A 26,318-nucleotide genomic window follows, 5' to 3' on the forward strand; every position below is an offset into this window, starting at 1 on the left:
CTTAACCCAGGGATAACCACAGACAAACTATGAAATGGCCCCAGGAATTGTGGGGTCTTGGGGCTCAGGACCTGGAGGGAGGACCAATGGAAAGGCCACAGGCTGAGCCTGGCCCTGGGCTTCTCTGTGCTCCCTCTCTCCTTGGCCACATCAGGGTGGGAGGTGCCGACCTGAGACTCAGGCCCAGCGACCGACCTCTGGGCTAGAAAGCCACGGAGAGCTCCTGGCAAATGTAGCCACGTCACAGAGTTCATGTGTGTCTGCCATGTGGGCACTCTTACCTAAAAGAACAAGCTGCTCCAAGTCAGTGCCTCCAGGGGTAAAAGGAATAGAACCAGCCCTATTTCTGTAGCCCACAGCAGGTGCTCACCAAGCAGCTAACCACCTCCTTGCTTTCCATCTCCTGAGCACACTCCAGTTCCTAGCACAGGTTTGTAACAAGCTTGTCAGGGTGCACGGAGCCAAGCCCAGAGTGACAGGCGAACGGAGGGCGGACTCTAAGGCTTGCAGCAGGCGTGTCCCTCCCTGGGGCAGTGACTCCGGGACCTCGGGAGCCTTCCCAGGCGCCCTCATGACCGGCACAGGGGCTGACCTGGAGGAAGCGTCCCTATCGGGCTCCCGGGGAGAAAGGCTGAGGCGACGCGGTCAGTGCCTCAGCCTTACCTGCACCTTCCCGGGCCCCATGTTCTTCACGGGGGGCGGCTGGCAGGGCCTGCGCACCACGAAAAGGCGCTTCCTCAGGGAGACGGTGCTGACGGCATTGAAGGCGACGACCTCAACCGTGAACTCTCCCTCCCTGGAGGAGACAGCACAGACACTAGACACGGATTCCCTGGCCGCGGCCTTCGTCTGTGTGCTCACGGGCAGGAGGCCACCCAGAGGCCACCAGTGCCCAACCCACAGGCGCTGCCCCCAGCACAGGGCGGGACAGGCACCGAACCCCACTGATGGCACCTGCTGTGCGAGGAGCAAGCACCCACAGGGCCATGCTGCCTCTCTCCCAGGAGCCCCCCCACAGCATGGCTAGCCCCCCTGCCCCCTCAGGGACACCCTCAGGTCCCCGGGGGTGGGGACCTCTGGACCTCGTGTGCTGTTTCCTGTCCGGGAGGTGACAGAGCCCACCGCTGGAGGCGAGGCCGGCCGGGGGAGGGAGGGGGGAGGCGGAGGGGCCCAGCTGGGGGAGAGGTAAGACCGGAAGGGTGGCAGTTAGTTCCTGGCCGTAGGCAGGCACTCAGGATGGTGGGGGCCCCCATGGAGGTCCCGGAGCACGAGAAGGCGGGTCCTGCACACCTGCTGTAGACGTGGCTGGTGGAGCTGCTCCCCAGGCCGCCGGCGCCGTCCCCGAAGGCCCAGCGGTAAGCCACGTCGGTGCCGAAGCTGATTCTGCACTGGAAGGTCACGGGGGCGTTCACCAGAGCAGAGGCAGTGGCCACGAGCCCGCTGGCCACCACTCTCCTCTGAGCCTGCACGTGGTGGGGCTCCGAGGCCACGCTGCCCATTCCATTGGAGGCCTGGACCACCACACGGTACCTGTGGGGGGATAGGACGGTCAGGTGGTGACAGACCAGGTCAGAGAGAGAGAGAGAGAGAGAGAGAGAGGGAGAAAGAGAGGGAGAGGAACTCCACCGTTCTCCCAGGAAAGGCAGAGCTGGCGGTCATCTGCAGGAGTGATGGGAGTGTCCAGTGGTTGCTCCCTGAGAAGAGGGTGACACAGTGACCTCCCTCTTTACCACGGAGCACACCAGTCACAGCCATGGGAGCACGCTTAGGCCGTGACGGGCGGAATGGCACCTGCGCCTGGACTGCCTGGTCCCAAGGCCCCACCCTCCGCCGCGGCCTTCAGACCTACGTGTGTGACCGAATCACAGGGAGCCCTCCGTGCGAGGGTGACGCTACATCATGTCAGCGCCAGCTTGGCATCTGCAAACTGCGCTGCACCTGCCACAGAGCCATGGTGAGGACCACTACGCACCACTGGGGGGCGCCGAGCCTTCTCTGGATGCTCCTGCGTCTTGTCCTCACCGGCAGGTCTTCTCCGAAGAACCACGTGAACTCCAGGGGAGTGGTTTCCTTGGTAACGGCCACAAAAGTGATGTCGGTGTCGGTGGCAAACACAGTTCCGTTGGTGTAGACAGAGACAGCTGCGACAGAGGGGGCATGGGGGACCTCAGCGGGCGGCTGGACCTGCTAGGAAGTCCCCACCTTCCCGCGGGGTCACAGCCACTTGGACTCCGGACAGTACACGGAGCAGTGGTGGGCACTGGGGGCCTCAGCCCGAGCTCATCAGGGGACCCGGCCACTCTGCTGACTCCGCATGGAACCGCCCACCTGCTCATCCCTCCAGGTCTGCGGTTCACGGCGAGCAGGGCCCTGGCAGAGCGGACCACAGACCTGGTGCTGCCGTGGCCTCAACCTCAACTGACTGTAGAGGGTTCATTAGGCCTCACTTAAAACAGAAACGTACGCTGCATCCGATACCGCACGGCCATGCTGGACCAGGCCCACCTGCCCCCCACACAGGTCTGCAAGGCGAAGGACACGTTACAGGAGGAAATGGGTGGAAAATGGTGAGAAACTATGGTGCCTGGAAACAAAGTGAAAACAGAGGGAGACGGTCTCAGAGCTGCTTCCCTGTCACACATGCCCTTGTCCCCATCCCTCCATCTTCTCTCCTTCCATTGCAACACATTCAAAATTCAAAGTTTGTGTTTGGAAACAGACAGGCATGGGAAGCATGAACTTTGTCACAACATTTCTCTCAGTAAAATGTTAAGTGTTGTCTGGCTGGTGTTGCTCAGTGGTTAAACATCAACCTAGGAACCAGGAGGTCACAGTTTGATTCCCAGTCAGGGTTGTGGGCTCGATCCCCAGTGGGGGGCATGCAGGTGGCAGCCGGTCAATGATCCTCATCATTCATGTTTTTATCTCTTTCTCTCCCCCTTTTTCCCTGAAACCACTGAAAATATATATTCTTTAAAAGTTACGTGTTTTCTCTCTGGTGAGGGCCCTGCTGGCCGCTGTGTCGGTGCCTTTGAAAGGGTTTGCTCCTGTGTGGGGGGCACACACGGAGCTGTCATGTTTTTGGGGACTTGTGAGGGTGTGGACACCCAGAGCGGGGCTGGGTGCCCAGCTTACTTCTCAGATCCGGGGGGGAGCCCCCGAAGGAGAGCACGTGGTCCCCGAGGACACTGCTGGCGTTCAGGAACACGGACGGGGCCTCGGGGCCCAGCTCCACGTAGTAAGGCCCAAGCCGCACCTCGGCTCCGTGGGACTCGCTGTGAAGGACCGCCTGGAGCGCGTAGACGCCTTCTGCACAGAGGAGCAGGGGCCGCTCAGGGGGTGTGAAGAGCACGCACAGCAGCTGACACTGGCCTGGCCGGGGCGGGGGGCGGGGGGAAGTGGGGCACGACCAGCATGCTCCATCACATGACACACCCGCCACGCTGTTCCTTTCTCCTGTGGGCTCGCTCCCCCTGCTGTGGCTCCGCCCCCACAGCCACAGGGCGCAGCGTGTGGCTTAACACTCTGCTGTCTCAAAACTTAGGTGTTAACAAGGGGGCACGGCAGGTTACAGAGAGGCCCATGCCTCCTGGCTTCACACCGGACGGCGCGAACTGGGTGACCACAGGCCGCCCATGCAGTGGCCGCCACCTCTGCCCAGGCACTGTGTGGACTATGGCAGGTCCTGTCCGCGGACGACTCTCAGGTGCTTGTGCTGGTGTGAAGAAGCCGGCTGGCCGCTGAGGGACACGAGACCCATGACTGAGGTCCCATCGCCTGGGGCAGCCGGCCCCTCCAGGCCGCCCTCTGAGGGGACCGTGAGACAGGAGCTCCCAGTGCAGAGCACCCTGGGCTGTGGCTGTGGGCGGCTGTGACACGGCGGCAGGCAATGACCGTCAGCCACTGCCTAATCCCAGCTCCACCTGTGGGTTTTCATCGCTCATTTGACTCCCAGCTTTGACGTGTTAGGCGACTTCTGACGGGTCCCAGGATGAAGTCCCGAGCTGGGATGAAGCCCCACCTGCCACCCAGCCCCCATGCACACCTGAGGGGCCCCCAGCACACCGAGTCCTCACCCCACTCAGCTGGGCTCCACTTCCTGCCACTAACCTGCCCCCTGGGCCACGCTTCTCTCTCTTTGCAGCCTCCCCCCTCACCCCCATGACTTTGCCTGGGGCTTAACCCCAGAACCTGCCTGGGCCTCCCACTCCAGCCCCCACACTGCTGTCTGCCCTGTCCCCAGACCTCAGCACATTCACAAACCAACCAAGGTGTGCAGCAGGGAAAGCCGAAGAAGCCCGCGGATTTTAGCAATGCTTTCAACGGGCTCTACCCTGCCTGTGCAGGAAGCAAGGCTGGAGCCTTAGCCACCGGACATCAGGACAAGCCCCGCCCCTCTGGCCTCCTGGCCCTGCGAGAGGAGGGCAGGCTGTCTCCCTGGACCTGGGAGGAGGGTGAAGGAGAGAGTGCGGGCAGGGCGGGCAGAGCGCAGCTCCTGGCCTTTGCTGTTAGGATGTGGGAGTGTGACCGCCCACATCTCTCTGGCCAGTGTCCGGCACCATGCCTTAGGCCTCCTCTCCTCAGACTGTCTCCCGCCCATACTCCTGAGCACATACCTCGCCTGTACTGGTGGAAGGTGGTGACAGCCACGTCCCCAGTAGCACGGTGGGTCCTCATCTGAACCCCAGAACCATCCCCGAAGTCCATCACAAGACACAGAGCAGCTTCGGGAGTGATTTGAACCCGGAACCCCAGACCCGGAAGTGCCTGAGCATCAGCATGTGGGAAGCGATGGGCGACAGGATCCGCAGCGTCCTCGAGGCCCAGGGCTGGGACGGCAGTGGCGAGGCACTGAGCGTGGGGCCAGAGCTGCTGGTGCCCAGGCCGGGGCGTGGAGAGGCTGAGGGTGCAGGGAGGTCCGGGAGGAAGGCGGTGGGGGCTGTGGGGAGAGGGCAGAGCCTCAGATCTCAGGACACTGACACATTATCGGAGGAACAGGACACGGCAGGGACCTGCCTCAAGCAAGGTCTGAGGCCTGATCGCGGGCTCACGGTCACTGTTCTCAAAGTGGAGTCCCAGCGCAGCATGAACTAGGACAGACCCTCCCAGCAGCAGAGAACACTTTCAAGGCCTGGGAAATGGTGCGAGCGTCTCAGGGGCGCCACCTGGTGGTCCAGAGCCTGTGCTTGAAGCTGTGGCCATGGCTGCCACTGCCCTGAAGTGCACACGGCAGGCCTGAGAGCATGTGCTCCTGGAGGCAGAGAACCCTAGCAGGGACATGGCCTCCACACCCCTCTCACCCTACCTTCTGGGCAAGACAGCAGACGGTGAAGTCGGGATGCTGGTCTGAGCAGATGTGGCCGCCTTAATGGGGGCCCCGGGGGTGACAGTGGCTGACGTGGCATCCTTCCCGGGAAGCAGCCCAGGGGCCAGGTCCTCGGCAGAGCGCAGTGGCCCCACGGCACAGGAGGGGACCTCCACCTGCAGGCTGCAGGGGCCCGCGGGACAGGTGCACTGGAATTTAGGATAACACCGGTGAGGGTCAGACGGGCGGTGGTGTCTGCGCTGATGCGTGTCCTCAGCCAGCAGCCCGCAGGGCTCCCACAGCCCGGCTCCTGAGCTCAGTGGCTCCAGCGCTGGTGCCGTCCAGGAAGAGGCGGGCATGCCTACCTCCAGGGCAGCTCCTGAGCCCGCTCTCACCCCGAGCCTCAGTCATCAGAACTGGGCACAGCTATGTCCGATGCCCATGCTGCACCCCGCCAGGTGGGTGGAAGTGAGCACTTTTACATTAGCTATAAACCCAAGTCCACAGCCTTGTCCAAAGGACTGGAAGTTCAAAATACGGGTCCCAACAGGCCCGAGGGTCACCTGTGCCCCAGACACCCACCTGGACCAGCTCCCAGAAGGCGCCACTCGACTCCCCAGTGGCACATGTTGGTCGGAGGCGGCAGCCCTGGCCTCCACCGCTCCCGCAGCCTGCGGTCTCCACGGACGGTTCCTGGGGGCCTCTGACCAGGAGGCAGAGGAAGCCTGTCCGCCTCCCTCCCTGGTGCTGCCCTTGGCTGCTGCCGAGAGAGTGAAGGGCACAGCTCAGAGCTCAGCAACCCCACGGACCCCAGAATGCCTCAGGCCACACCCTCTCAGCGAGGACTCCACGTCCAGAGCTCACTCCCAGGGCCGCCCCTGCGCCCTCAGGTGTCAGTGGGGACACTGCCCGAGACCCAGGAGCCGCCACTTCCCGCCCAGAGCCAGCCCAGGGCCCAAGAAACGCGACGGCCCTCCAGGTGCCGGCTGCTGCAGTGACCATGAGTGCAGAGACTCCTGGAGAGATGGCGGGTGTCTCTGAACTCACACACACCACTGCAGCACTCAACCCCTGGGGAGGCAGCGGGGCACGGTGCCAATGTGGGGTGCTCAGTGTCTGGATTCGTATTGCTACAGCACAGGCCAGGCAAGGAGGTCTAGACCAGGGTCTCCTCATCTGCATGTCACCTCAAACAGCAGCTGGCTGACCTCAGTCTGTGAATGGTCCTTTAACCCAGCAACTCTCGCAAAAGCCCCTTTCCCTCCGCTGACATGAAGGTGGAACGTTCCTTTGGGAAGAGACACTGGACTCATACTTGCCTATGAGCCCCCTGACAACTGGCTGCTCGCCTCTCCTGGTCACCGGGAGCTCCGGGGGCTGGCTCCTGGGCCGTGGGCACTGCGGTCTTCCCTGCTGGGGGCCGGTCACCGCGGCGGTGGCCATCCCCTGGAAGACCGTGAGAGGGAGCAGCGCCCTTGTGTCAGGACACGCATCGCACCGTGGACAAAAGGACGCCCAGAGACCCCCTCCTGATCAGAAATGCATTCTACCGCCCTCAGAAGCTGTCTGATCAAGCGTGCTTCACGCAGGGGCCACGTGTCTGCTCGCCGCCATCTCTCCGGGCCTGCAGGACTGCCAAGGCCAGATCCTGTGGACAAGGGCTCGGGGGACGGCTGTGGGCATGCTCGCTGTCCCCACCCCAGCCTCTTTCATGTGGGGTGGCCCCGATCCCTCCCTCTGCCTCCAGACGGTGAGGATCAGTATTCACTCGGAGAAGAAGGGTGTTTTGTGGCTCAGGCGGCAGCCCCTTCAGGAAGTGCGTGCTTTCCTGTCCGCGTCCTGTGCCTACAGGAGGACCACTGCAGACAGAGTCCCCTCTGAGGCCTGAGGTGTCCTCTGACCGGAGGAGGGCATTACACAGTCAGAAGACTGATGGGGAAGTAGGCACAAGGTATGCCACATAAGCGGTTTACAGGTAGCGCAGGCTGGAGATTTGCAAAGGCCTGTGGGTATGCCAAAGACTGTCGGCTCTGGTTGCCCATCTGTGCGTGCTAACAGGCAGCTCCCAGCTGAGGAGGACGGGCTGCATTTCCAGGTGAGCTCCCAGGTATCGACTGCCTGCCCACTGCTCGAGCCACCTGCCCACTGAGCTGGCACCCACCCCACAGGTCAGAGGGACCAGAGGAGGCACCCTGCTCCACCTTTTAACTCCCCCCTGGGGGAGGGCGTGGGGGGGTCCGGACATACTCGGCACGGCCCAGGAGTAAAGTGTGCAAGGCCACACAGTTAACCCGGGAAGACAAGGAGAACTGTCCCTTGTGTCCGCCCCACGTGCTGGCCATAGCCACAGAGCTGCCTGAGCTTAATTCCAAACAAATAAGGTTAAGCCCCGCTGGCGTGGTTCAGTGGCTGAGCATCAACCTGTGAACCAGGAGGTCACAGTGTGATTCCCGGTCAGGGCTCATGGTCAGGTTGCAGGCTCAATTCCCCATGTGGTGGGGCAGCCGATCAGTGATTCTCTCTCATCATTGATGTTTCTATCTCTCTCTCCCTCTCCCTTCCTGTCTGAAACCAATAAAAACATATTAAAACACAGTAAGGTTAAGAGGTTAGGGTTAGTTTCTCCATCACATTGGCCACGTGTCCAGGCTCAGTGTCCGGACACAGAATGACTATCACCAGGGAGTGTCCTGGTGGCTGGCTCTGGGTGGGCGGGCTGAGGGCAACCTGTTGTCCCCACCTGGGGCCTGACCCCATGGTCATCAGCACACAGGACCATGAGCTGCCCCGAAGCAGGACAGCGTCACTTGGAGTTTCCAAGGCTACTCACAGGACAAATATTCTGATGCAATTACTTAAATGGCTTTGAGAATGGCTCCTTTTAGGAAATCCCCACCCAGCTCCTCCTTAGGAAGCAGACTCACCAGGGCGTGCTGGGTGGGGTCCCTGAGGCCTGGATTAAGGGGGTGGGGGCCATTGTGCAGGGCAAAAGCCAGGAGCCTCGGAAGCAAAGCATGCGCCTAGCTAACCACTGTCCTTTGTCTCCACTAAGTTGATGAACAAAGGCCTATTTGGATTTTTTAGCCACAAATTCTGTATTTCAGATTTAATGACCAGTGTTTGGTTCTGCTCCTCCTGACTCCACAAGACACAGTACTTAGGGGACACCAATCAAGAGGAACATTGCTACTTAAGAGCGATAAGAGCCCTCCCGGCACCCAGCCTCCCCATCACTCAGCCTCCCCAGCACCCAGCCCTCCTAGCACCCAGCCTCCCGGCACCCAGCCTCCCCGGCACCCAGCCTCCCCAGCACCCAGCCCTCCCAGCACCCAGCCTAGTGGCACCCAGCCTTCCCAGCACCCAGCCTCCCCAGCACCCAGCCCTCCCGGCACCCAGCCTCCCCAGCACCCAGCCCTCCTGGCACCCAGCCTCCCCGGAACCCAGCCTCCCCAGCACCCAGCCTCCCCAGCACCCAGCCCTCCCGGCACCCAGCCTCCCCGGAACCCAGCCTCCCCAGCACCCAGCCTCCCCAGCACCCAGCCCTCCTGGCACCCAGCCTCTCGGCACCCAGCCTCCCCAGCACTCAGCCTCTCGGCACCCAGCCTCCCCGGCACCCAGCCTCCCCAGCACCCAGCCTCCCCAGCACCCAGCCTCCCCAGCACACAGTCTCCCAAGCACCCAGCCTCCCCGGCACCCAGCCTCCCCGGCACCCAGCCTCCCCGGCCAGCACGCGGAGCAGGCAGTGCCCAGGCACAGTTGGGTCACTAGCTGGGCTCAGGCAAAAACAAGAGGCACTGCCAGATGGTGGCGAGGGTGCACGTACCTTCCTCTGCGCGGCTCCCAGGCCCAGGCGGCAGCAAGCAGAGCAGCGCCAGGGCTGGGACCAGCAGCCTCCTCTCGGGCGCCATGGCTCCTGCTGCCCCGGCACAATCCAGGCGACGCCGTGAGGCCGGGCACTTAAAGGCCTAGCCCTCCCCTGGTCAGCACCTGTGGACAATCAGCCAACTGTGAGTCCCCCCACCAAAACACTCCTCCCCACCCACCCCCACCCCCCAGCGGGGCTGCTTCCCTCACATCAAAGTGTGCTGCGGGTGTTAGTAAGGCCTCCCTCCACGGGGCTCAACACAGCTGCCTAAAGTCAACCTGCTCTCCCCGGTGACGGTGACACAGCGGTGACACGCTGGTGCTCTGCCACACAGGACACCGAGGCCATGTGCGAGGTGGAGGACACACAGACCTGCTGCCCTGGGCTCTGAGGAGCCCTGCCTGGTGCCCTCACAGGTGCTGAATTAACACATGCACCGGGTCCTCTAACCCCCAACCCCACTGGCTTCAGAACAAACCCCCCAGCTCTGTGTTCAAACACCTGTGGTCCCTGGGAGCGAAGGAATGCCTCTGACCCCTACCTGCTCCCTCCGTGCCGCCCCCTCTGCAGACACACTGCTACGGCTCCACCGAAGGACAACGACCATCCAGCACCAACCACTCTCAGCAGGGCCGGGTCTGTGGCACCTGATTTCCCTGGTGCGTCAGGGACGGGAAGTGGCCGTGGCCGCCGCTGGCTGCCCTCACCTCGTCCCAGTGCTAAGCGCAGGGAGCGAGACGCACACTCCGGGAGAAGGTGTTAGTGTCTGCTCATCTGTGTCACTTCAGCCAACCGAAGGAGAAATGGACAGGCCCATGAAACAAGCTTCTCACTACTCCAACTGCTCTGCCGCCTGCAGTGGAGGAACGTATGCAGAATGGACCTTTACATGTAGCCTAATGGGACAACTATTGCCAATATGTAAAGATTATTCTATTCCTTTTGGGAAGCAAGTCACATATGGGGACTTTTATAAGTTGGGACCCACTGTCTGGGAATAGGATGTGATAGATCCTCCCTTTCTCCAGTTGATGGACAGATGTAAACCCCATCTGCGGCCAGACATTCCTGAGCTCTGAACCACAAATCAGCACCTGCCAAATACCCTATACCCCTCCTCCCCATTCCTAAGTCCTCAGGTCCCTAATCACCAATCGGCATGTGCTGAGTGCCCTAAGCCCCGCCCCCTATCCTTAAAGGTGCTGGTACACTGGCGCTAGCTCTCTCCCGCCCCTCTTCGTGGAAGCAGCCGGCAGGGGTACTCTTCCCTCCAATAAAGCCTGCGTGTGTCCTGCCACCCAGTCTCCGGTCTGCCTTCTCTATTTAATCTATCAGGATGCAGGGATGTTTTCTTTAAAAGTTGCAATGGCTTTCTGTGTGGAATGTCTTTTACTGTGTGTTCTAGTTATTGTCTTTTAGCATCTAATAAGTACAATATGAATTGCTTTGATAATTTCACTCTGCCTTATAGAAAGGGACATCTAAGCTGCTGGCCTGCTGGTTTCTGGTGTGTGGGAAACTTTATTCATATATCCCTGCCAACAGCACCGAGGGGCCTTGTTCCTTAGCACGACTGACAGTCTTCAGGCCCCAGAAACATAACTGGGTGCAAACCAGATGAGACCTCCTCACACTGTGGCACCAGACCGCAACGGCCATCTCCCCACGGAGCCCTGCTGACTGCATTGCTTTAAGCATCTTTGTTATGCCAGTGATGGTGGGCCCCTCACGGAGAAGTGACCTGGCTGGCTGGTAGCATGGTGAAAGCTCTGAATGCTACAAATGCGATAAATCAAGAGCTGAGCCAGGTGAGGGGCACAGCTCCAGAGAATTGGGCAGCAATAGATTACTCACTGTTGCAGCATAACCATGACTCGGGAATTTAAAGGAATGTGCTATCTTAATCTTTCTGACAATTCTAGATAGAAAACAACATTCAACAAATTAGGGAAATCATCTCCAAGGTGAAATACAGTTTGTTTTGTGTGTGTGTTTTTTATGGATTTGACTTAATCAACCTAAGTTCCTGGCTACCTAACCTGTCTGGGATGTGGGAATTCTCTTAATTTTTTTCTCCTGTTTATTTTTTGTAGTCTGATAGCTTACTGCTGTATTCAATCACTTCCTATTTTGAGATTCTGCACTCGCTGTGTTCCATCCCCAAGAATTCCTATCGAGGCAAAAGCAAATGCAGTCTGGCAGGATGAGGTTTTTCATCTAAAACAAATCTCATAAACATGAGACGATAGGAACAGCAGTGGGGAATGATAGGGACAGAAATAGAACACTGGGAACTGCTATAACTCTAAGAAATATTAATCATGCTCTGTTAACTGTGATTGTCTTGTTCAGGCACATTCCAGCCTGGCTGGGGAAAAAGCCAGTGAGAGCCCTTGGTCACTGTGACTAGTAGTAAAAAGTAAAAAGCTGGCCAACCTTAATGGCTCTGAATGGTCGGAGCTATCAACTCATTGTTTAGTTGAGATAGTGGTAGTTGAAGCAACTTAAATTTGTTAATCATATGTAAATTTTTGTTGATTTTCTGTTGTTGGAATTTCCTGCCTAAAGGTTGTCTTTATCTAAGAACCTCAATAAAAGGGATGGCAAAAGGCCAGAGCACCTAAGGTCGTCCCCCTGGAGGTGGACTTCAGCCTGGCCCCCCATTTTCCCAAATTAACTCTTTTCTAGCCTCTCTGCATTTTGTGTGCGGCCTTCAGAACACGGACTCTGAAGTGGAATCCTGAACCACGTGGGTCGTGTAGTTAAGGGATTCCCACATCTGGCGCCTTCAATGCCGGACTTATGGAGGAGATGGTATTTTTCGCCTAGAGTGAAGGAGGGGAAAATTCACCGGAAAAAGGTGAGGGAAATTCACCTCACTCAAAAGCCCACAAAACAGGTGCAGAATCCGGATCTGTAAGTAGGGTGGGCACATCTTTTTCAGCCAGGCTAATGGGGAAGAATTAGATTATAAAAAAAGTAAATTTTATTATAGGATTTTGTTTTGTATGCTTAAAGAATGTGGTTTCTTGTTAAAATCTTAGTTTGTATTTGGAATTTAAAATCTGTAATAAGAAGTGAAACTCCACTGCTGAATCGCCTCTGGTGCGGAGAAATTCCAAGGTGGCAGGAGAGGGCAAGGCTATCTGCTCTCCCGCAATGAGATTACTCAATGCTTTGTTTAAAAATTATAAAAGGACTTGCAAATTGGGTGTTATCTTGGCCAAATTGGGTGCTAGTTACTACTTCAGAAAGCAAAAAAAGAAAAAATTGAGATCTTTCTCTATTAAGCATGAAAAAATGTGTGGCCAGATCTGTTGCTAAAATTTCCCCCAAGTAAGCAAGATGTGGGGGAAGGGAGAGACAAGTGGCAATCCAATAAGGAAGAGCACTCTCCCAGTAAGCTAAGGAATGTCGTAATTTGCATTTGAATGGCTACAAACTTCCTCCAAACTCTTGTGGCACTTTTTTTTTTTTTAATTTATTTTTTTTAAGTTTGCTTAATTATATAAATAAAAAAGTAAAGTTTAAATTTGCCTCAAAAAATCTAGAGGGCAGAATTGAAGCTCTTAATTGATTATGTCTTGTATTTTTCTTAGAAATGTTAAGTGTTATTAATCTAGGACACATGTGTCAAACACAAGGCCCGCGGGCCAAATCCGTCCCGCCAGGCCTTGCAATGTGGCCCGCACCGCGCTGTCATCACTGCACTCCGCTGCGTTTCCATCACAATGACAGTTTATGACTGTTCAGTAAACCATTCGGCCCGCGATTTAGGCTGGATTTTAGATTTTGGCCCCTTCTCTGATTGAGTTCGACACCCCTAATCTAGGATATGCATTGCCAAAACCGGTTTTGGCTCAGTGGATAGAGAGACTGGACTGAAAGGTCCCAGGTTCGATTCCGGTTGATAGAGAGAGACTGAAAGGTCCCAGGTTCGATTCCGGTTGAGGGCATGTACATCTCCAGTGGGGGGTGTGCAGGAGGCAGCTGGTCAATGTTTCTCTCATTGATGTTTCTAGCTCTCTATCCCTATGAAATATATCAATGGAAAGTTTTACCTCAAGGAATGGCCAATAGCCCTACTTTGTGTCAAAAATATGTGGCTCACGCTGTTCAGCCTGTAAGGGACAAATACTCCCAATGTTACATTATTCATTACATAGATGACTTGCTCTTAGCAAGCCCACGGGAAGAGCAGACCTTGGCCATGTTTTCCCAATTAGAAGAGGAGCTCCCTAAATGGGGCTTAAGAATTGCTCCAGAGAAGGCACAGAAAGAAACGCCTTATAATATCTGGGAACCATAATTGAAAACCAAAGCATTAGGCCTCAGAAGGTGGAGATAAGAAAAGATTGTCTTAAAACTTTAAATGACTTTCAGAAATTATTAGGGGACATTAACTGGTTAAGACCTTATCTGAAGATCTCTACAGGAGAAATGACAAATTTATTTAGTTTACTTAGAGGCGACTCTAATCTCTCTTCTCCCCGAACTTTAAAAGATGAAGCTAGGAATGAGTTGCTAAGGGTTGAGCAGGCAATTTCCTCAGCCCAAGTAGCACAAGTACAGCCCGAATTACCTTTATTGGGACAAATTATCCCTACTGCAAACAGTCCCACTGGAGTCATCTTTCAAAATAAAAATTCTCCTGTCATTATTGAATGGGTCCACCTAGGGCATCAATCCTCTAAAACTGCAGTTACATATGTAGAAATATTGGCCCAATTAATATTTCAAATTAGAAAATGTTGTAAGCAGCTTAGAGGGGAAGAGCCCCAGTGTATCTACCTCCCCCTCACTGGGAAGCAATTAGAAATTTGCTTCAGACTGATATAAATTAGCAAATTGGGTTAAGTGGATATTCAGGAGAACTTAGCTGTTACCTATTAAAAGATAAATCACTACAATTTTTATGTAATACCTCTATCGTTATACAAAAAAAACATACTAGGCAGGAACCTATTCCTGGAGCTTTAACTCTTTTTACTAATGGGTCATCAAATGGGAAAGCTGCCTCTCCTACAATAAATTCATCAGACCGAATAATACAGTCATACTGACCAGTCATACTTCTGTACAAATAATTGAACTAGAAGCTATTAAGGCTGCACTGCAGGATTTCCAAGGGCCTCTTAATATCGTCTCTGATTCCTTTTAATGCTGCAAACTTAGTGAATAGAATTGAAACTGCCCAGGTGAAATGGCTTAGTGACCGAAGTTTATTTTTACTATTCAAACAAGTTCAGCAGATTGTACAACAGAGACAATATCCTTTTTACATCACTCACATCAGGGCTCATAGTGTATTACCTGGTCCTTTAACAAAAGGAAATGCACAGGCTGATCAACTGGTTGCTTTATTAAAAGAAGCCTTAGAATTTCATCAGCTTTTATATCAGCCTGCCAAAATGTTGTCTAAACAATTCTCAATCACTCGACAACAGGCAAAACAGATTATTAAGGAATGTCCAACTTGCACGTTACATCTACCTCAGTGGCCTAACATAGGAGTCAACCCCAGAGGTTTGGTAAGAGATCATATCTAGCAAATGGATGTAACACATTATAATTCCTTTGGACGCCTTGGGGCGTTACATGTCTCTGTAGATACCTTTTCAAAAGTCTTATGGGTTACTGCATCTACAGGAGAAATGGTAAAACAAGTTATTAATCACTGCCTAGCTGCTTTTGCTGTCATGGAGTTCCAAAAATTATTAAAACTGGTAATGGGCCTGCTTACACAAGCTGTCAATTCCAGGAATTTTATAAAAGGTGGGAAATTCAGCATATTACAGGAATACCATATAATTCCCAAGGACAGGCCATTATTGAACGACAGCATCAGCGGCTAAAATCCCAACTTGAAAAACAAAAAGGGGGATGATGGAGAAATCGCCTGCAGGTAGACTGCACCAAGCCTGAATTACTTTAAATTTTTTCACTTGTGATGATGAAGGAAGGACGCCTATGGAACTACACTGGCGTCAGAATAAAGCAGAAGAAAATGGTCTAGTTAAATGGAAGGATCCTGAATCTGGTTTATGGAAAGGACCTGATCCATTATTAACCTTTGGCAGAGGGTATGCTTGTATATTCCCAGAGAATTTTTCCAAACTCGTGTGGATTCCTGCTAGAAATATTAAACTGCAACAGGGATCCAAGAGAGAAACTAGCCAGACTAATGAGGACTTTGCACCTGGAGCCACACTATGCAGCTGCAGACGATCAACTACCCCAGCTACAGAGGGCAGTGACTCCAAGCAGTCCACTGAAGATGAGCAGGAGGAGGAGGAGCCAGACAGCAAACAACCCAGAGACCATCTGGGGCATGGTAAAAAGGAGACTGTACAGGTGCCTGAGAATGTCTTTCTTGCCATGCTAGCAGTAATCATCTGTATGGTAATATTACCTGGGACAAATGTGGACGTGTTTAGGACTTATGTTCCTGACCCTTCATGGGTAAGAGCCCTTACACTGATCCCTCGCCTAATGTAGTCACCTATAATACCAAACACCTTGGTCATCCAGGAGGAAAATGGGTGGGGTAAGGAAGTATTACACAGGTGTTGCCACCCAGCTTCCCTTTTGTATGACACAATCAAACCACTGCTCCTTTGTGTGTAAAATGAGAGGTTTCTGGCTTGCACCAAAGTAGGTTCACTACTTGCTCCTTGGAGAAGTGCAGGAAATGTAACTAAGACCTTGTCTATACAAAAGAAAATGGACAGCCAGTTTGAAATTGAATTGCAGTGTTTCCCAAACTTCTCTCATGGTGAGAATCACCTGGTGACAATTTTACCTATATGTTAAAATTCTAGTTTAGCACTTCTTAGTTGGGATTCAGGAATCTGTATTTTAACAACTCCACCAGGTGATTCTCACCATGAGAGAAGTTTGGGAAACACTGGCTTAGAGCAAAGAATATCCTTACATGATATTCTACAATGTCATTATAATTTTTGATATTTTACAGCAGCATATTGTACAATTATTCCAAACAAACTTAAAAATCCAATTTTTTGGGTGTTTGGCAGCAATTTAAAAGGACATGAAAGGATTTAATCCCTTCCTGTGTTCCCCAAGATATCAATGCCGGGGCCTAGAAAGCAGGTGAGGGGATCCCAAGGCAGGTGCTGGGCATGGAGGCCTTAGGGGCATAGGCTACCAATGAGACAGAACTGAACCTCACATCACCCTGCTTGGCCCCAGAGGATGGCTGGTTAGCCAAAGTCAGGTAAGATTCCTTAGGGAAGGAACAACCTAAGACAGGCATAGTCGCAGAGGGGCCATCAGGAAAGAAGTTGGCGATCATCAAAGGAGGGGCACAGATCCTCACCCGACCCCAACACTGAGGGGCTTGAACACTCGCCTATTCTGAGGGAGGTCTCCTGTCCCATGGCTGCTTCGTGCTTCCCATGCCTAGCTCAAATCAGGACCCAGGCAAGTGTTCAGAGACTTGGCCCAGCTCAGATTGAGACCCAGGCAACGGAGAAGTGGCTGATGGCAGCTGCCCTATATCTAAATCCAGCCTAAATCCAGGAATGCTCAGGACTTTCTCAAGAATGCAAATAATCCTTTCAATTAATATTTACAGGGTAAACTAAGATTGTTGTTGAAGTATTAAATTTGACAGTAGTCAAGTTTTCAGATTAATTTAAATTGGCTAAATGAATTAAGTGAATATTCAAGAAAATTTAATTGTACAAAAGGCTGTTCCTAAAGTACCGTATTTTCCAGCGTTTAAGAAGACCCCCTAATTTTACAGTTAAAACATAGGTTTAGGCCTATATTCACTGTGTAAGACTACCCCCCACTCCCGAGGCAACACAGTAAAAAGCCTGCTCAGATTGGCCAGAGTCAGAGAGGCGGTCTATTAAAAAAAGAATTGGTGTTGCCTCGGAAGTGGGGGGTAGTCTTATACAGTGAATATAGGCCTAAACCTATGTTTTAACTGTAAAATTAGGGAGTCGTCTTATACGCTGGAAAATACGGTATTAACCAAAATTTCTATTGGTAGTTCATTTCATGGTAAAATTGCTTAACATGCAATAAACCTAAAGCAGTCATATTTTTGTGCAAAAAATTAAAATTTAAAAGGTATCAAAACTGCATTTTCCAAAAGCCTCCTAATAATTCAATAAAAAAAGAGGGAGATAGTGGGAAAATACCATGTAAGGAAAAAATGTCCTGTAAGTAAAGTACATCTAGAAAATTGTTTTTCTTTTGAAAACGAATTTTCATTTGTAATGCTAACAGCAAGACAGCCATGAAAAACACACATGGTATCAAAATAAGTCAAAGGAAAATTGTTTGGGCAAAAAATTAAAAGGATCCCAAGTAGAATTTATAGAAAAGATTCCTTTATTAACTTTTGGTCGAGAATATGTTTGTATATTTTCAGAAAACAACTCCAAGACCATGTGGATTCCTGCAACAGAGAGGAATAGGAATGCTCCAGCCATGAAGACAAGAGGAGAAACAGTCCAGACATGCAAGACGCTGACGACACCTTGCCATGCTAGCAGTCAGCAGCTGTGTCCAGGACCAATGCAGAGATGGTCGGACCTGCATCGCCACCGTTTGTCCACCATCCAGATATCATTGCTGACATGTACACATGAGGAACTATTGGACATTGAAACTTGGGACTCAGCCGAAACCGGTTTGGCTCAATGGTAGAGTGTCAGTCTGACTGAAAGGTCCCGGGTTCGATTCTGGTCAACGGCATGTACATTGGTCGCAGGCACATCCCCAGTGGGGGGTGTGCAGGAGGCAGCTGGTCAATGTTTCTCTCTCATCGATGTTTCTAGCCCTCTATCTCTCCCCCTTCCTCTCTGTAAAAAATCAATAAAATAAAATAAAAAAAACTTGGACTCAGAACTTTTGGACATTGAAAATGGGACTGAAACATTTTTTGTTCTTATGTTTATTTCTGGTCTGTAAATGAAAGATTTTTAAAAGGAAGAAATTGGGGGGAGATGCTGGAAACTGAACATTGTCACTAGTAGTTAAATGTAAAAAGAGCTGGCCAACCTTAATGGCTCTGAATGGTCAGAGCTATCAACTCATTGTTTAGTTGAGATAAGTGGTAGTTGAAACAACTGTATTATTTTTTATTTTTTTAATATTTATTTTTATTGATATAGAGGAAGGGAGAGGAAGAGAAACATCAATAATAGAATCATTGCTTAGCTGCCTCCTGCATAACCCCTACTGGGGATTAATCCTGCAATCCAAGCATATACCCTTGACTGGAATTGAACCCAGGGCCTTTCAGTCCACAGGCCGATGCTCTATTCACTGAGCCAAACAGGCTAGGGCTGAAGCAACTTTAATTTGTTAATCATATGTAAATTCTTAATTTTCTGTTGTTGGAATTTCCTGCATAAAGAATGTCTTTATCTCAGAACCTCAATAAAAGGGATGGCAAAAGGCCAGAGCACTGGGTAGTCTTCCCCCTAGAGGTGGACTCCCACCTGGCTCCCCATTTTCCCAAATTAACTCTTTTCTAGCCTCTCTGCATTTTGTGTGCGGCCTTCTCCAGAACGCGGACTCTGAAGTAGAATCCTGAACCAGGCGGGTCGTGTTAAGAGATCCCACAGTCACCTGGTTGATGGCACTTGGGAGCTCCCCCGGAAATGCGGTCCATCCTCCCCATCCCAGAGCTGCCTGTATCGTGGAAAGATGAACAGCCCTGTTGCAGAAATTGGAGCCCTTTGCATACCTCCCGCCTGCATTACCTGCAAACTGCCCAATGTGTCATACCCTTTTGCCTACTTCCCCATGTAATCCTCATCCTTCTCCCAATATAAGCAGCTGGCTTATGGCAGGGGTAGAGCAGATGTTTGTGGATGACCTGCTGCTCTCCCATACTGTCAGCAGAACTGGAATAAATGCTCACATATGATTCAACCCTGTCTCTGCTTAATTGGCTCAAGCAGTGACAGGTAGTGAAGACCCATTGATTGCCCAGTTATAATAATATGAAGTAACATGTTTATTCAACTATTTCATTAATTTAATTTCTAGTTAAACTATCATAAAGGAAAAAATAAGGGAAATGTACAGAATTTGTGCTGCTGTGAGGACAGGGACAAATGATGAGCACATCGCCCATGCCTCTCCGGTCATGGAACGGCCTCGGGGCTCCATGCAGCTGGCAGTGCTAGGACATGGCCGGGATGAAGTACTGCAGGGACACATCCTCATGGAGCAGGTCAAAGTGCACCATCTTGTGACTCACAACATCTGGGGACAGAAGACACCGTCACTATGGAGCCTCCATGCACAGGGCTGCTCCCTGAATCCTGGACCCACTGAAGGAGAAATCTGCTCCAGGAACACCAGCCCCCACAGGGATGGTCTACGAAGGCAAGGCCACGCACTGCCCGGTGAAGGGCAAACACGCCGAGGCACAGGCAGATGGAGCACCCAGAAGGAGTGATGACAGTAACAGAACCCAGCAGCCAGGACCCATGACCACAACATGTGGGAGACAGAAGCACTTCCCAGCAAGGTACGTGTCCTTTCAGGGGCTGTGTTATCCACAGCCAAGTAGACAAGGCAGCCCTTCCTCAGGCACAGGGAATGGGCACGCTGCTGAGGCACAGGGAATGCGCACGCTGCTCAGGCACAGGGAATGCGCACACTGCTGAGAATGGGCCAAGCAGAGCCACGGGAGGGGTTGAGAGGACACAGGCTTCAGGTTGAGATACAGGAAGAAACAGAGGCATGGTGAGGGGAACCTAAATCAAGCCAGATGGTGTCAGGGCTCCACCTATGTCAGGCCAGGTGTCAGGTCAGATTAACAGGACAGTCAGCACATTCTTCCACAGCCCCTCTCTGGGTGCAGAGACCATGCTAACGCCTGGGGAGACAGCACAGACCCACCTCTGTCACCTCTGAACCCAGGCCCCCAATCATCCCCGGCCCTGGAAAATCAGAGGCCTCTGACCAAGCTGCCCTGCATTTACGAGACCACACACCAGCTGAGAGGCCACAGGTGACTCAAGCACAGGAAACGTGCAAACCAATGCATGCACACTCACTGCAGATGCCCCTGGTGGGGTTCACTTGTTGTCCAGCAAGAAACTGCAGGAACTTCCTGATGTCCACCTGCACCTCCGCCATCTGCTCGGGGCTGCGGTCCTCAGACTCGTTTTCAGAGGCTAAAATGACAGGAACATCTAGATGTAAAAGAAGACTGTTTGCTTAAATAAATGAGCTGCATTCCCTTATGTTACATACTGGACAAATCGTGCAAGATGGAAATAGGACCCTTTGTTAAGCAAGAATTTATTAAATCCTGACTCTGAAATACTATGTCAATTTCCAGGAAATCTTCATTCCCAGGCCTTGAAACATGACCTAAACTCCCTTTAAGTCAAGGGAGACGACATCCCTCAGTGCACATGAACAGTCAATGCTTCATATGCTTATGTGGGTTAATCAAGGCCTCCTTCCAGAGTGGAAAACCCTCTTTCTTGTTTATTAAAACGAACAAAATGAGTCAGACCAGAGTAAGTCCTCTCCCTCAGCATTACCAAAGCGTTGACCACATGGGCCTCCCTCTCCCCACAGCACCCTTCCACTGTGAAGGCCCAGCCCCACAGCAACGCTAGAATGTGCATAGCAACCCTGGGTGACACATGCCCATTCTGAGAGTGGCCTGTTTGGGACACAGGCGAGACTGAAGGGCTTTAGGTCACCAGCAAACGCATCCCCAGGTCCTTGGCTTCTCTCCCTCCCCTGCCCCACCCACACAGTAATGCAGCACAGGCTCCAGTCCATGCATCAGCCGTTGTCCACACTCACTGTATTGATTCCGTGGGCCCGATCACCTCGCCTGACACAGGCCATCCGCGCGCCTGAGAAAAGTCTGCATTTGCTAATCTATGTCTGTAAGTGTTAGAGAGACCCAAGTAGGAGAAAAGGAGAAATGCCACCTACCTTTCTAACTGTGCTCCAGGTGGGAACTTGCAATCTTTAGTAGCAGAAACAGGGATTTCAGAGCTGGGATGGCTCCAGGTTTCCAGACCCTGAGCCCACCCTCCAGCCAGGCACACGCATGCCCAGGGCACCCGTCTCTCCACAAACCGCCCATCACAGCAGCACGTACGCCAACCTGTCGCCTGTCTCCCCAAGCATAAAACAGGCACCGGAATTTAAACTCTTCCCATTTATTCAGAGGCCTCGTAAGGTGTGAAACAATTTTTCAGAAGCAAAACACAAACTACCAGAAAACCTACCTGATGGCGGATTCCCAAGATCTTTAAAATGAGTTGTAACAGACACTAGTTCCGATTCTATTTTCAAGTTCAAGTCTCCATTGAGGTTTGCTTCAATAATCTGCAAGTGGAGTATTTCACAGTCTTAAAAAAGAAAGGGAAAGCAAAAAAAATAAAGTAAAATCCACCACAAACATCAGCTTCCATACCAGGTGACGAGGGAGCCTACAAACCCAGCACCCTCCAGACAGCACGGGACATTGGCAACAGAGAGGACAGGCCAGAGGATCCAGGACTCGGAAAACCCCGTAGGAAGCAGCCCTCAGAGTGGAGAACTCGGCAGGGACAGGTGAACAGGCCAGGGAGGCTGGCTCTCTCACAGTAGTCACACTGTAGGGGGACGGCACCCTGGATTATGAGAGGAGGGAACGAGGCAGTGGGCTCAGAGGCCCCGCAGGGGAGGCTCCGAGTGCTCTGGGCCTCTGTCCGGGCCTCTGCTGGCTCAGCCCTGCACACAGAGACTCATCGGTCCTGAGACGGCTGCCTTGCCTCTCTCTGGCTGCCCTGCCTCTCTCAGGCTCGGAATCTCTCCTGAGTCCCCAGAGGAAGCCTGCAGCCTGATAACAGCCGGACAGTAGGCAGGCATGGGAGCATATGACACCAGGCTCTCACTGCTTCGCCCAAAGCCAGCTGTAAATTACAATGAGCTGAGACTAAGCCATGAGAGAAAATTACCCTTAAGTGGACACAACTGTAGATGAAATGGCCCATAGCATTTCCTAGGCTTCAGAAAAACTCTGCAATTCCAAAGACCTCTAAAAGCCAACTTTCACTCCAGGACCTGGCCAGCTCGTGGACAGCCCACTGAGTGAGTCCCACAGGTGGCTGGACACTGAGACACTGGGTTTCCCTTTCCCAAGAGCCAGCAGGTCAGCAGGGTCGAGACACCAACAGGGAACTTATCGGGTAGCACCGAGCGGCTCAGAGGGTCTGAAGGACTCCTGGCAACGGGGGAAGGTCTGGGAGCTAAGTGCTTTCCAGGGCGATATGGGGAGACAGGCCCGGGAAAGAGCTGGTCCTGCAGGGAGGGTGTGGCCATGATAAGGACGAGGACTGGCAGAGGATGAAGGTCAAAAGCTTATGCTTCATTAGGCGGACAGTGGTTTTAAAGCTTCAGGGTATGTGACAGGTGCTCTGGTGGAGTGGAGGAAGAACGCAGGAGAACCAGCTGACACTGAGGCTCCTCCCCACAATGCCCCGCTGCCCTGCGGTGCCATGTCCCCGCCGCAGTGGACCACAAAGACCATCAGAACAGCAACGTGCCAGCTACTTGGCATGAATGAGAGTGAACACTGTGGCCTGGACTCACGGGGCACTCAGCTCACTGCCAAAACCAGCACCTCATAAACACACAGGCCTTTGCAGACGTGCCATGTTCTCTCCAGAACGGCTGAACATGCTGACTTTAAGTATAAACACAGGCCCGAGGGCAGATGTGAACACTCCCCCAGGAGCCCCTGGAGAGCACTCGGGCAGGCCTCCCAGGCACCCGGGAAGCTGGAGCTCTCAGCCATGGCGATGAGGGGGCCCCGTGTGCCGAGTGTCAGGCAGGCAGGCATGCAGCCCACGCAAACACTTCAGAGCTCTTATCTAGAGAAGTTGTGACTTACAAGTTGATTGCTGATATTTTTCATTTTTTCCACAACGCTCTTCATCGTCTTCAAGACCGGCATATAAATACTAACCTACAAGCCCAATGAGAAAACCAGAACATGAGAATGTCAGTAGAGCCAAGTGCTGGCAGGTGCCCGCTCACTACCTAGGTTTGGAATGCGTGTAAACTTAAAAGCTCCAGAATCCTAGGTTTCTTAACTGTCTGAATAGAATTCTTTTTAAAATATAAAAATAAAAATAATCAGAATTTCACTAACTCATTCCTGCCTCTGATTACCTCAGCAACCAGGTCACTATGGCACTTCTGGTTCCAGGACTGCGCCTGCAGCTAGAGGCCCAGGGACATGGCGGTCCTCAGAGGGGTGCCCAAGACTCGGGCCTTTCCACCCAAGAAAGCCAGGAGGGAGTGCCTGCACCAGCGTCAGATGGTTCCCACCGTGCCTGGTGCACTGGTTGCTTCCCAGGAGGGTGAGTGCCCTCTAGTAAAATTCCATTTCTATCATCGCTCCTTCAATAAGTTGTGAGCAGGAGGCAAAGGACCCTGGGACATCACCTATTTCCCTGCCCTGGGACTCCATCAGCATCAGCGGAGCTGAAGGAGCCTCCCAGCCCGGACATCACTCCTTATGTGACATGGAAACATCCCCTCTGTGAAACCCAAACTGGTGCCTGAGGCCACCACTCCTGACAGAAACACAAGGGGCTTGCTCAGTGCAGTCTAGTTGTACATGCTGTCACTGGGCGGACATTCCCTGTCCACCAGCAGCATTCGGCATCCCGGCCACATGCCGTGCTGTTTTAGGGTCTTTATGGCAACAACCAAAGGCACATGTTCCATTCTTCCTGGAAAAAATGAGTATCATTTCGAATAAAACAGACTGCAAAGCCCGTAGCTAAATCAGGGAATTCAAATGACTGCGGCATCACTCACATCAGAGTCTGGGACTGCCGGTTCCTGTAAATTCTTCCACAGTTTCCTGGGAATAACCTTTACGGGGATGTCGTGGGTCACCATGCGACTGCTGCTCGACACAGACACCTGCCAAGGAACAACCAGAATGAAGGGCGACAAGGAATCTAACACACAGGTCAACGGGGCATTCTCAGTTCTTCCCGGAAACCCTTCCCACACGCCATGTGTGCTCAAGGTCATGAGGGGCACACATGCCCGGCTGGCCCTCCCTCGGGCTGCAACCCCAGAGGCCCTGCTGCAGCCACTGCCATCGGGGCTGGGCACCCTCCTCACCAGCTCTATGGAGACTGTCAGGCAGGGGAAGTGCTTGTTGGTCAGCTTGACCTTCAAGGCCCTGGCATTCTGCGCGGTTTTCAAGGCCCGAGAGAGGTTCTCGGCCGTGAGCTCTACGTAGATCTCATTGTTCTCCTCGGAGACCCCTTCCATCTGGAACTCGCTGAAGAAGTTCTCCTGGGGTGGGCACGGGACGCAGGGTCAGGGGGCCACCGGTGCCCTCTGGGCGGGAGGGGGGGAGGGCAGGTCGCTCACCTGGGGCAGCTCGCACCACATGCTGACCCCACCGCCAGCCGCGGAGTCGGCCAGGATGAAGTTGAGCGTGTGCGGGCGGATGCGCAGGGTGCAGGTGCGGGCGAGCTTGGCCACCATGCAGCTGACGCCTGCGGGGAGCACGGGTCACTGTGCGGGTCCCCGTGCGGGACCTGAAGGCCAGCGCGGGGGCCACGGGGCCAGGCCGGCCTCCGGTCACCCGGCAACAGGCTGAGGACACCGGGCTCCCGGGTCACGTGGAGCCTCCGCTCGCTCCCCCTGGGCCGCAGCTCGGCCTCCAGAAAACCGCCTGTGCTGTTAGGGCGCCAGGGGCCCAGTCAGGGCCCCAACCACCTGGGGCACCACTGCCCAAGGCCCGCCCCTCGGCCCCGCCCTCTCCTTCAGCCCCTCGGCCCCTGAGCCCCTTGGCCCCGCCCCTCAGACCGGCCCCCCTCACCCCTAACCCCTCAGCCCAGGCCACGCCCCTCAGTCCCACCCCCGCCCTCAGCCCCGCCCCTCAGACCGGCCACCGTCAGCCCTGAGCCCCTCAGCCCCAGACCCCTCGGCCCCGCCCCTCAGTCCCTCAGTCCCTCAGTCCCAGGCCCCTCAGCCTCGTTCCCCTCAGCTCCGCGCCCCTCAGCACTGAGCCCCTCAGCCTTCCCCCCCACCAACCCCTCAGCCCCTCAGCGCCAGACCCCTCAGCCCCTCAGCGCCCGGTCCGTCAGTCCCTCAGCGCCAGACCCCTCAGCCCCTCAGCGCCCGGTCCCTCAGCCCCTCAGCGCCCGGTCCCTCAGCCCCTCAACGCCAGACCCCTCAGCCCCGCACTCTCGGCTCCAGGGAAGCCCTCCGCGCCTCTCCGCCGTCGGCCCGCCCTCCCCTCGCTCCCTCCACACCCCGGGCGGCCGCGACCCGCTCACGCGTGAAGTGGTTCAGACAGGCGGCGTCCGCAATCTTAGCGCGAAACTTCATGGCGCGACGGCACCGGTCTGGGAGGCCGGCCAGCGGCCGACAGAAACCCGCCCTCAGCGGTCCGTGCCCCAGCTTCCGGCCCTCCGCGTCCCTGCTCAGCTTCCGGCCCCAGCGTCCCTCCACAGCGTCCCCCGGAAACGCCGCCCGCGCCCCTTGGTTCCGCCCGGGTGGGGAGGCAGGCCGGTCTGGCCTTAGAACGCGGGATCCTCAGCGCCTCCCCCCCCCTCCCTCCGTGTGAGAAGTGGTTCTAGGGATAAAGAACGTTCACACCGACTGCCGCTTCTTTTTTAAATATGTTTTTATTTACTTCAGTGAGGCAGAGAGGAAGAGAAACATCCATGATGAGAATCACGGATCAGCTGCCTCCTGCACGCCCCACACCGGGGATGGAGCCTGCGACCCGGGCCTGTGCCCTGACCGGGAACCAAACTGACCTCCTGGTTCATAGGTTCACACTCAACTACTGAGCCACACCAGCTGGGCCTATTGACACTTTTATTAAAACATTAAAAATAAAACCAATGCTTCATTTGTAAAGGATTAAATATAATGATGCTCAGATGCACACATCTGCTGCAGAACAGCTTTAGATTCCACTCAGCCCTGTAGCCACCCTGAATTAGGGTTTTAAATTTAAGATTTTAAGGGTGATAAACACAGAATTTTAAAGAACAGTGATGTTACGTGATAATTCTGCAATTTGTCTCATGATGAATTTCACTGGATCTTGTTAAAATTCTTACAGCATAAATAATAGAAATGATGTAGACTTTAAAA

General features: G+C 53.7%; 2 protein-coding genes and 1 long non-coding RNA gene across 6 annotated transcripts in view; 1 reads left to right on the forward strand and 2 right to left on the reverse strand.

The window, feature by feature from the left end:
- The window catches only part of PKD1L1 (polycystin 1 like 1, transient receptor potential channel interacting), a 51,473-nt gene extending 42,260 nt beyond the window's left edge, over positions 1 to 9,213 (reverse strand). Inside the window, exons 1-9 of the mRNA XM_045587160.1 lie at positions 9,129 to 9,213; positions 5,888 to 6,096; positions 5,306 to 5,514; positions 4,617 to 4,939; positions 3,136 to 3,309; positions 2,465 to 2,584; positions 1,973 to 2,141; positions 1,291 to 1,530; positions 664 to 796 (exon numbers count right to left, since the gene is read on the reverse strand). Coding sequence (XP_045443116.1) covers positions 664 to 796; positions 1,291 to 1,530; positions 1,973 to 2,141; positions 2,465 to 2,584; positions 3,136 to 3,309; positions 4,617 to 4,939; positions 5,306 to 5,514; positions 5,888 to 6,096; positions 9,129 to 9,213 — 1,662 coding nt within the window. The remainder of the gene's footprint in view (positions 1 to 663; positions 797 to 1,290; positions 1,531 to 1,972; positions 2,142 to 2,464; positions 2,585 to 3,135; positions 3,310 to 4,616; positions 4,940 to 5,305; positions 5,515 to 5,887; positions 6,097 to 9,128) is intronic.
- A 2,434-nt stretch (positions 9,214 to 11,647) lies between these two features.
- LOC123653017 lies at positions 11,648 to 19,299 on the forward strand. Its single transcript, XR_006742641.1, has 2 exons — positions 11,648 to 11,738; positions 18,565 to 19,299. It is a non-coding gene; the product is annotated as an uncharacterized LOC123653017 (long non-coding RNA).
- Positions 19,158 to 25,646, reverse strand: HUS1 (HUS1 checkpoint clamp component). 4 transcript variants are annotated; one of them, XM_045587172.1, is made up of 9 exons: positions 25,490 to 25,646; positions 24,576 to 24,703; positions 24,321 to 24,497; positions 24,006 to 24,113; positions 23,071 to 23,145; positions 21,422 to 21,521; positions 20,222 to 20,341; positions 20,064 to 20,104; positions 19,158 to 19,421 (listed from the first exon to the last, which is right to left on the reverse strand). In XM_045587172.1, the coding sequence occupies exons 1-9, from the start codon at positions 25,539 to 25,541 to the stop codon at positions 19,413 to 19,415; spliced, it is 810 nt and encodes a 269-aa protein (XP_045443128.1). In that variant the 5' UTR covers positions 25,542 to 25,646; the 3' UTR covers positions 19,158 to 19,412. The 4 variants fall into 4 exon arrangements, with proteins under 4 accessions (XP_045443128.1, XP_036309667.1, XP_036309670.1 ...); XM_036453774.2 differs by lacking the exon at positions 20,064 to 20,104; XM_036453776.2 differs by lacking the exons at positions 19,158 to 19,421; positions 20,064 to 20,104 and adding an exon at positions 19,860 to 19,918.
- Positions 25,647 to 26,318: the final 672 nt, after the last annotated feature.

This window comes from Pipistrellus kuhlii, unplaced genomic scaffold (genome assembly GCF_014108245.1).
Source record: "Pipistrellus kuhlii isolate mPipKuh1 unplaced genomic scaffold, mPipKuh1.p scaffold_m20_p_26, whole genome shotgun sequence".
Lineage (NCBI taxonomy): Eukaryota > Metazoa > Chordata > Mammalia > Chiroptera > Vespertilionidae > Pipistrellus > Pipistrellus kuhlii.

Excerpts from the sequence above, each read along its gene's own strand:
- HUS1 (XM_036453774.2), bottom strand. The coding sequence starts at position 25,541 with ATGAAGTTTCGCGCTAAGATTGCGGACGCCGCCTGTCTGAACCACTTC. Across the intron at positions 24,704-25,489 it reads CTGTCTGAACCACTTCACGC|GCGTCAGCTGCATGGTGGCC; the intron begins GTGAGCGGGTCG and ends TGCTCCCCGCAG. Across the intron at positions 24,114-24,320 it reads TGACAGTCTCCATAGAGCTG|GTGTCTGTGTCGAGCAGCAG; the intron begins GTGAGGAGGGTG and ends GTTCCTTGGCAG.